General features: G+C 39.4%; 1 protein-coding gene across 3 annotated transcripts in view; it reads right to left on the reverse strand.

Moving 5' to 3' along the window:
- The window catches only part of LOC110455210 (proto-oncogene tyrosine-protein kinase ROS-like), a 134,706-nt gene that overhangs the window by 11,252 nt on the left and 112,846 nt on the right, over window positions 1-10,608 (reverse strand). For 2 of the 3 annotated variants that reach the window (XM_021505201.1, XM_021505209.1), the window contains 6 exons: window positions 10,158-10,320; window positions 8,711-8,905; window positions 8,338-8,435; window positions 7,514-7,711; window positions 7,089-7,223; window positions 5,893-6,044 (listed from right to left, as the gene is read on the reverse strand). In XM_021505201.1, coding sequence (XP_021360876.1) covers window positions 5,893-6,044; window positions 7,089-7,223; window positions 7,514-7,711; window positions 8,338-8,435; window positions 8,711-8,905; window positions 10,158-10,320 — 941 coding nt within the window. The remainder of the gene's footprint in view (window positions 1-5,892; window positions 6,045-7,088; window positions 7,224-7,513; window positions 7,712-8,337; window positions 8,436-8,710; window positions 8,906-10,157; window positions 10,321-10,608) is intronic. The other variant, XM_021505194.1, reaches the window with a different exon arrangement.

Consider the following 10,608-nt stretch of genomic DNA (forward strand, 5'->3'; position numbering starts at 1 on the left):
ACAGGTGACATGATCATACAGACACAGGTGACATGTTCATACAGACACAGGTGATATGTTCATACAGACACAGGTGACATGTTAATACAGAGACAGGTGACATGATCAGACACAGGTGATATGTTCATACAGAGACAGGTGACATGTTAATACAGAGACAGGTGACATGTTCATACAGACACAGGTGACATGTTAATACAGACACAGGTGACATGATCATACAGACACAGGTGACATGTTAATACAGAGACAGATGACATGTTCATACAGACACAGGTGACATGTTCATACAGAGACAGGTGACATGATCAGACACAGGTGATATGTTCATACAGAGACAGGTGACATGATCATACAGACACAGGTGACATGTTCATACAGACACAGGTGATATGTTCATACAGACACAGGTGACTTGTTCATACAGACACAGGTGACATGTTCATACAGACACAGGTGACATGTTCATACAGACACAGGTGACATGTTCATACAGACATCGGTGACAAGCTCATGCAGACAAATGGCTACAACAACCAGAAATAAATGCCGATCTGTAACCAATAAAAGCAAGCAAAACTAAATCTAACAGAAAACATTTAAGCCATACTTGACCAAGCAATCATTAATGGCTTTTACTTCTAAATTGGGATGAAATGTTTTTTAGGTATTTTTTCCTATTATCATTATCACTGATCAATAAAACATATTCAACTTTTCTAAATTGATCTTATATAATATCAATTCCCAAAATTCAACTTTCCCTTGCATTGCTTTATAATCGAACTAGTTGAATTATAATTAGTCAAATATGACAGTGCTATTAGATACGACATCCACTATACCACAGAAACCAGCATCACCTGTTCAGGGCCTGGTAATATATGTGTCCATATGGCCCTTCATGCAAATCAAAATAAAAACAGTCACAATACATCACATACTGAAGTCTATTTGATGTTAACAATGTCACCTAACTTCTGAGTCAAGTTAATGTGTACCATGCCATCCAATGTGGTGCCAGTAAATGTTTATCATCATTGTAGTCTGTCTATTTGATGTTAACAATGTCACCTAACTTCTCAGTCAAGTTAATGTGTACCATGCCATCCAATGTGGTGCCAGTAAATGTTTATCATCATTGTAGTCTGAACTAGCCAGTATACTTCTGTGTTTGTATACATTTTGGACAGTAAGGTAAAGGATGATAATCCCCTGTTATGGTGTTGATCAACTTCCTTGACTGAATTAAGTAGCCATGTTCAAATTTACTCTCTATTAGAAAAGAACTATTAACTCACTATTAGAATAGAACTATTTACTCACTATTAGAATGGAACTATTTACTCACTATAAGAAGAACAGAACTATTTACTCACTATTAGAATGGAACTATTTACTCACTATTAGAATGGAACTATTTACTCATTATTAGAATAGAACTATTTACTCACTATTCGAAGAACAGAACTATTTACTCTCTATTAGAATGGAACTATTTACTCACTATTAGAATGGAACTATTTACTCACTATTAGAATAGAACTATTTGCTCTCTATTAGAAGAACAGAACTATTAACTCACTATTAGAATAGAACTGTTTACTCACTATTAGAACAGAACTATATAATCACTATTAGAACAGAACTATTTACTCACTATTAGAAAGGAACTATTAACTCATTATTAAAATAGAACTATTAACTCACTGTTAGAATGGAAATATTTACTCACTATTAGAATGGAACTATTTACTCACTATTAGAATGGAACTATTTACTCACTATTAGAATACAACTAATTACTCTCTATTAGAATAGAACTATTTACTCACTATTAAAAAAGAACTATTTCCTTGTTGATATGTTTTATTGTATCCTGAGAGAAGGCTCTGCCTGCTGGCTGAACCTATTTAATCAACTCAATTAGAATTTGTTCCGCATAATTAAAGGCAGTAAAATGGTGTGCCTGACAGATACTTATAACTACTACACAGCTACATGTATCCTGATAACTACTACACAGCTACATGTATCCTGATAACTACTACACAGTTACATGTATCCTGATAGCTACTACACAGCTGCATGTATCCTGATAACTACTACACAGCTACATGTATCCTGATAACTACTCCACAGCTGCATGTATCCTGATAACTAATCCACAGCTACATGTATCCTGATAACTACTACACAGCTACATGTATCCTGATAACTACTCCACAGCTACATGTATCCTGATAACTACTACACAGCTGTATGTATCCTGATAACTACTACACAGCTACATGTATCCTGATAACTACTCCACAGCTACATGTATCCTGATAACTACTACACAGCTACATGTATCCTGATAATCATCACTGGCAGTATAGTTTGTAAAATGATAGAAGTATCTTCGAGTGTTTACCATCTAGATCCCAGAACGTTCACCAGTTGTTTGTGATTGTTTCAAATCAAACAGTATAAACTTATACATGTAAATACATTAAAGAGGAATGTTCAGTTCTACACAAAATATATCAAACACCAATCTATACAATGCATATATAACATTCACTGTAGGCCTGAACCAGCACTAATTAACATAGCATGCACCAATCTATAAAATATATAACATTCACTGTAGGCCTGAACCAGCACTAAACATAGCTAGCACTTACAGTCAGATCTGGAGTATCTATATATATATTTCATGCATTTTATATATGTATACATGTAATAGGAATTAATAAGATCCGAGGATATATATATATTTCATGCATTGTATATGAATACTATGAGTTATATTTGTTTATAAAGATCCTGCGGAATTATATATAAATATAAGTCAGGTAGTGGCTAGATAAGGACCACAGGATTAGGTGGTATATCCCGATATCTCCGGTTCTACCCACAGACCCGGAGTTTGAGTCCACCACTGTTACCAGTTAGCTTTGTTTCTACCCACACTCCCTGAATTTGTGTCAGAGTCCATCACTGATACCAGTTTTCTTTGTTTCTACCCACACTCCCTGAATTTGTGTCAGAGTCCATCACTGTTACCAGTTTTCTTTAATTTGTTTCTACCCACACTCCCTGAATTTGTGTCAGAGTCCATCACTGTTACCAGTTTTCTTTAATTTGTTTCTACCCACACTCCCTGAATTTGTGTCAGAGTCGATCACTGTTACCAGTTAGCTTTGTTTCTACCCACACTCCCTGAATTTGTGTCAAGAGTCCATCACTGATACCAGTTTTCTTTGTTTCTACCCACGCTCCCTGAATTTGTGTCAAGAGTCCATCACTGATACCAGTTTTCTTTGTTTCTACCCACGCTCCCTGAATTTGTGTCAGAGTCCACCACTGTTACCACCATCACTGATACCAGTTTTCTTTGTTTCTACCCACGCTCCCTGAATTTGTGTCAGAGTCCATCACTGTTACGTGTCAGAGTCCATCACTGTTACCAGTTTTCTTTAATTTGTTTCTACCCACACTCCCTGAATTTGTGTCAAAGTCCATCACTGTTACCAGTTTTCTTTAATTTGTTTCTAACCACACTCCCTGAATTTGTGTCAGAGTCCATCACTGGTCCCAGTTAGCTTTGTTTCTACCCACACTCCCTGAATTTTGTCAGAGTCCACCACTGTTACCAATTTTCTTTGTTTCTACCCACACTCCCTGAATTTGTGTCAGAGTTCATCACTGTTACCAGTTTTCTTTGTTTCTACCCACCCTCTCTGAATTTGTGTCAGAGTCCACCACTGTTACCAGTTTCTTTAATTTGTTTCTACCCACACTCCCTGAATTTGTGTCAGAGTCGATCACTGTTACCAGTTAGCTTTGTTTCTACCCACACTCCCTGAATTTTGTCAGAGTCCACCACTGTTACCAGTTTTCTTTGTTTCTACCCACCCTCCCTGAATTTGTGTCAGAGTCCATCACTGATACCAGTTAGCTTTGTTTCTACACAAAATCCCTGAATTTGTGTCAGAGTCCACCACTGTTACCAGTTAGCTTTGTTTCTACACACACTCCCTGAATTTTGTCAGAGTCCACCACTGTTACCAGTTTTCTTTGTTTCTACCCACCCTCTCTGAATTTGTGTCAGAGTCCACCACTGTTACCAGTTTTCTTTGTTTCTACCCACCCTCTCTGAATTTGTGTCAGAGTCCACCACTGTTACCAGTTTCTTTAATTTGTTTCTACCCACACTCCCTGAATTTGTGTCAGAGTTCATCACTGTTACCAGTTTTCTTTGTTTCTACCCACCCTCCCTGAATTTGTGTCAGAGTCCATCACTGATACCAGTTTTCTTTGTTTCTACCCACTCTCCCTGAATTTGTGTCAGAGTCCATCACTGATACCAGTTAGCTTTGTTTCTACACACACTCCCTGAATTTTGTCAGAGTCCACCACTGTTACCAGTTTTCTTTGTTTCTACCCACCCTCTCTGAATTTGTGTCAGAGTCCACCACTGTTACCACCATCACTGATACCAGTTTTCTTTGTTTCTACCCACGCTCCCTGAATTTGTGTCAGAGTCCACCACTGTTACCACCATCACTGATACCAGTTTTCTTTGTTTCTACCCACGCTCCCTGAATTTGTGTCAAGAGTCCATCACTGATACCAGTTTTCTTTGTTTCTACCCACGCTCCCTGAATTTGTGTCAGAGTCCATCACTGTTACCAGTTTTCTTTAATTTGTTTCTACCCTCACTTCCTGAATTTGTGTCAGAGTCCATCACTGTTACCAGTTTTCTTTAATTTGTTTCTACCAACACTCCCTGAATTTGTGTCAGAGTCCATCACTGTTACCAGTTTTCTTTAATTTGTTTCTAACCACACTCCCTGAATTTGTGTCAGAGTCCACCATTGTTACCAGTTTTCTTTGTTTCTACCCACACTCTCTGAATTTGTGTCAGAGTCCACCACTGTTACCAGTTTTCTTTGTTTCTACCAACACTCCCTGAATTTGTGTCAGAGTCCATCACTGGTCCCAGTTAGCTTTGTTTCTACCCACACTCCCTGAATTTGTGTCAAAGTCCATCACTGTTACCAGTTTTCTTTAATTTGTTTCTCCCCACACTCCCTGAATTTGTGTCAGAGTCCATCACTGATACCAGTTAGCTTTGTTTCTACACAAACTCCCTGAATTTGTGTCAGAGTCCACCACTGTTACCAGTTTTCTTTGTTTCTACCCGCACTCGCTGAATTTGTGTCAGAGTCCATCACTGTTACCAGTTAGCTTTGTTTCTACACAAACTCCCTGAATTTGTGTCAGAGTCCACCACTGTTACCAGTTTTCTTTGTTTCTACCCACGCTCCCTGAATTTGTGTCAGAGTCCATCACTGATACCAGTTAGCTTTGTTTCTACACAAAATCCCTGAATTTGTGTCAGAGTCCACCACTGCTACCAGTTTTCTTTGTTTCTACCCACACTCCCTGAATTTGTGTCAGAGCCCACCACTGTTACCAGTTTTCTTTGTTTCTACCCGCACTCCCTGAATTTGTGTCAGAGTCCATCACTGTTACCAGTTTTCTTTGTTTCTACCCACACTCCCTGAATTTGTGTCAGAGTCTACCACTGTTACCAGTTTTCTTTGTTTCTACCCACACTCCCTGAATTTGTGCCAGAGTCCACCACTGTTACCAGTTTTTCTGTAACCCACACTCCCTGAATTTGTGTCAGAGTCCACCACTGTTACCAGTTTTTCTGTAAATATCTATCAACTACTTTCCCCATCTTCGAAAAATCTACTGTTGACATTTTCTGAAAAATACTGAATGGATTAACAGTCAGAATTAATATATTATCAACCTTAGATTTTGCCAGCAATAGCCAACTAAAATGACGTTGCTTGAGGTTGAAAAATGTTGCAGACATTTTACTGAACTTACCATCAGGGTTGAATGTTCGAGAGCGGATAGGGACAATATAGTCAGCAAACAGCGACACACACTTTTCGTGGAAATCCTCAAGCTGTTGGAGAACGGCAGAAAATGAAGGACGGTCCTCGGCCTCCACCCAACAAGTCCGCATCATCTGGAAGCTGATAACAAAGGCGGAAATACGTCATTTTCAATTAACTTTGTCACCTAAACTTCAACACATACAAATGGTAGATTTCATTCTTATTCACAGGACCTTACAAAAAATAAGTATGAAAGGAAATACTATAAAGAAAGGTGACTACTTGCAGACTTCTGTCCTACAGGGACCGAGGAGCAGACTTCTGTCCTACAGGGACCGAGGAGCAGACTTCTGTCCTACAGGGACCGAGGAGCAGACTTCTGTCCTACAGGGACCGAGGAGCAGACTTCTGTCCTACAGGGACCGAGGAGCAGACTTCTGTCCTACAGGGACCGAGGAGCAGACTTCTGTCCTACAGGGACCGAGGAGCAGACTTCTGTCCTACAGGGACCGAGGAGCAGACTTTTGTCCTACAGGGACTGAGGAGCAGACTTGACTAGAAACAGAATGTCTGGATTACACTGAATGCTTCTCTTTTTACTTAACTATCTGACAACAAAATTATTCCTTCAAGCTGGGTTTGATTTTCAAGCAGGACAGGATGCAATACAACAGACCTTGTTTTCTCTCACCCTTCACAGGTGTGTCTCCCGTTTTAACCGGGAAATATCAGCTTGTCACCCCCTATGGGGAGATAGCCTTGTCCCGATTAGCACATGTTCAATTGTGACGTCATTAAAATGTGTCATCAGTAATTGTGACGTCATCAAAAGTGAATGACGACATGCATACCCCACATGTGTTTTTGTTTACAAACATGGCAGACTACTTTCGGTGGAGCTTCGACTGAAATAGTAGGATGAGAGAAAAATAATCATCCCCTACCTTGAGGGTGTAACAGAGAAATCTCCAACCCTCGGAGTGATTTTTTTGGTTATCTAACCCTCGGCAGAGCCTCGGGTTAGACAACCAAAAAACATCATTCCTCGGGTTGGAGATTTCTCTGTCACACCCTCAAGGCAGGGGAAGATTATATTAATCTCCCCTTTAAATACTGCTCTAGATGTTTGGAACACTTAAACCCTGATTGACGTCCCTGTTGATCTGTGTGGACTATACTCACAGCTCCTCGGGACAGCCCTCGGGCTGCTCTAGCTGACCGCCGGATCGTACATAATGAAGGACCTCAATGTTGGTTCTGGCTGGATATGGCTGTCGTCCAAAGGTCATCACCTCCCAAATCAGAATGCCAAATGCCCTGTAAATTTACAGGGATTATTGATCAATTCACCTCAAACAAATCCAATGTGGGGTGATTTTCTCACTTCAAACAACCTGTACGTGGGTTGATTTTCTCACTTCAAATAATGCAAGTATTTCATGATTAATGGAAGAGAGGACAAGGAAAAAGTTAAAGTTATGTTTTTATGTCTTTACAATATGAAATGATTGCTACCTTATAAGAGAATAACTTTTACTGGTCTTGACTAAGATGAACACTATATAAACCCCTAATTAAAAAAACTTCATTCAAGGGAGATAACTCACCAGATGTCGGACTGTGTGGTGAACACCCCATCCACCAGTGCCTCCGGGGACATCCATCGCACAGGGAGCAGACCCTCCCCTTCCTTTCTGTAGTAATCATTTTTGTAGATATCTCTGGCTAGACCAAAGTCACCAATCTTCACCACCATGTCTGCTGGTGTTTTACTGGATACAAGACAATTTCTGGCTGCCAGGTCCCTGTCAATGCCAAACACAAAGTAGGATGGTTGGGCTGTCAACTATAACTATCAGCCATACAAGACACACACATACAAATCAGAGTAAGGAAAATTCTCATATAAAAATAACAGTATTAAAACTGAATGACAATCCCACAACTACTTAAGGTATCAGTCATTTGATCAGGTTTCACCCATCTCGGCTCAGAATACAAGTAGCAGTGATTTGGACAAATTCATTTACTGAAATCATGAAAAGGCCATAGTTCCTATAGAAATACTCAAAATAGTGATTTCAAAAACACAAGTACCTAAGGTACTGATCATGTGTACAAAGTTTTATAAATATTGGCAATGAAGCTCAGTAGCAGCACTTCATAAAAAGTTTAAAGAATGAATTCATTAAAGGGACTTAACTCCTGCCAAAGTAGTCACAAGAGCACAAATACTGATCACAAGTACTAAGTTTCATTACAATTATCTGAGAAGATTAGCAGTAGTGTTCTGGACAATTATCAGTCCACAAAAAGATGGACAAACATCATTGCTAGGGGTAATCAAATTACTGCATGATTTTAAAATGTGATCATTATCTACTGTATTCTCTCTATACATGTCTTCTGCATGAAAACAAAGAAGGGTTACCTGTGGACAAAGTGCATCTCCTCCAGATATTTACATCCTCGGGCCACATGGACGCAGATTTTTACCAGGTCTGTGATACACAGGAATGCAGCGTTGGTCTGTAATAACCAGGAGATCTATTTCATAGTGTTACCGGTAATACTGTATCATCTAAATCTGAATATTACCAGGAGATCTGTTTCATAGTGTAAATACTGTATCATCTAAATCTGAATATTACCTGGGAATATAATTCATAGTGTACCATCTATATCTGAATATTAAACATTAAAAATCCATATATGACAAGTGTACTGTATAATGGATAAAATTCAATACAGACATTTATATATTGGTATCATATGTTACCAAGGCAACAGTGACTTTGACCTACCGTTGAGGGTCGACAAGCACGGAGGAAGGATAGGAGGTCACCACCCTCCATCAGCTCCAAGATGATGAACTCTGGGTCGTTGTCGAGACACACACCGAGCAGACTGAGGATATGCTCATGTTTAAAGTTGCTCATGAGGACTGCTTCCTTTAGGAACTCTTCCTTTTCATGATCGGATGCACTCTTCCTTAAAGTCTGTAACCATGAACACAGTATTTCATAAAAAAAAAATGACAAATCATGTATGTGATTACCTCAATCTTCCTTGATTATGACATTTATTTTACTACTATGTTACAAAACAACAAAAATTCTAATTACCAATTAATGTCCCTGTGATGTGTAAAGTCACTTTCAAACTTTAGCCTGGGCATGGCTATCTTGTTAATGAACATGGTGTTGGTATATTGGCATACATAAATGATAAAGATGACACTGTCTGGAATGAGACAACCAATCTGAATTGAGGAAGTGCCTGTTATAACCAATATATATTCTGCTCACCTTCAAACTTGTCTGTCAATCAAACACATCAAAATATTGGAGAAGATACTGTACAGTTCATATTCATGTCACAGGCAATAAGAATCAAGGGTATACCCGTAACCTACTGGACTAGAACTGTAAGCCACAGGCACTTACGTTCCCCACCTCCCCCTACAGTAAGCTACAGGCACTAATGTTCCCCACCTCCCCCCACTGTAAGCCATAGGCACTTAAGTTCCCCACCTCCCCCACTGTAAGCCACAGGCACTAACGTTCCCCACCTCCCCCACAGTAAGCCACAGGCACTAGCGTTCCCCACCTCCCCCAATGTAAGCCACAGGCACTAACGTTCCCCACCTCCCCCCATTTTAAATTTCATTTTATTAATGTCTCAGGCCAATCAGTGGCCATCTTGAATTTCAAACTTTAAAAGTCAACATTTTAATATTCATTGTATCCCCTATGTATAACTTTCACAAATTGTATTGAAGTTGGCCCTATAAAACTCAAATTATAACCATAGAGTCCAGCTTGAATCCCAGAAATCAAAAGTTGGCCATTTGATTTGAAGTTTATCCCTTATGTATCACTCCCTGAAATATTCATTGTAATCATAGGAATATACTTTGGAAAATTGTCCCGACAGGTACAAAAAGTCCAGTAACTCTGGAAAAACATTAAAACTGGTTTATAAACATCTGGAGTGCAAAGTGTACAGATCATGCATAATAGGTTTCGTTGTAAAGGCTGAATAGTTTAGGAGGAGTTATTCAAACGAGTTCTTATCCATGGACAGACTGACAGACAGATGGACAAGCTAATTCCAGTGTCTACAAAGACAGAGAGACAAATGAACAGGGAACAACATCCTATGCTTTTTTTGAAAAAGTAAAGAACAAAAAATACCTGATTTGTACTTACTCATATGACCATGTATCCACTATAGATGACTCTGACTCACCTTGACTGCCACCTTAGTTTCACCAGACGTGTCGCTGAGAATGTTTTTGGCCAACCCCTCGAACACTTCTCCAAAGGCTCCACTGCCAAGAAACTTTGTCAGCATCAACTGATCTCGTCGGAAGTGAGGCAAGGAGGCAATGTCACTGTCGGTAGGAATTAAACTACAAGTACAAATACGACACATCTAGTGTGGCCAACACACACAGGGGTCTACGTAACAGGTGTTAGTGCTGGGTGAAACTACTGTACAGATATAGTATATATCGTGTGCTGGGTGATACTACTGTACTGATATAGTATATATCCAGGGCTGGGGGATACTACTGTACTGATATAGTATATATCCAGTGCTGGGTGATACTACTGTACAGATATATTATATATCCAGTGCTGGGTGAAACTACTGTACAGATATAGTATATATCCAGTGCTGGGTGATACTACTGTAC

The sequence above is a fragment of the Mizuhopecten yessoensis genome, unplaced genomic scaffold (genome assembly GCF_002113885.1).
Source record: "Mizuhopecten yessoensis strain PY_sf001 unplaced genomic scaffold, ASM211388v2 scaffold921, whole genome shotgun sequence".
NCBI classification, from domain to species: domain Eukaryota; kingdom Metazoa; phylum Mollusca; class Bivalvia; order Pectinida; family Pectinidae; genus Mizuhopecten; species Mizuhopecten yessoensis.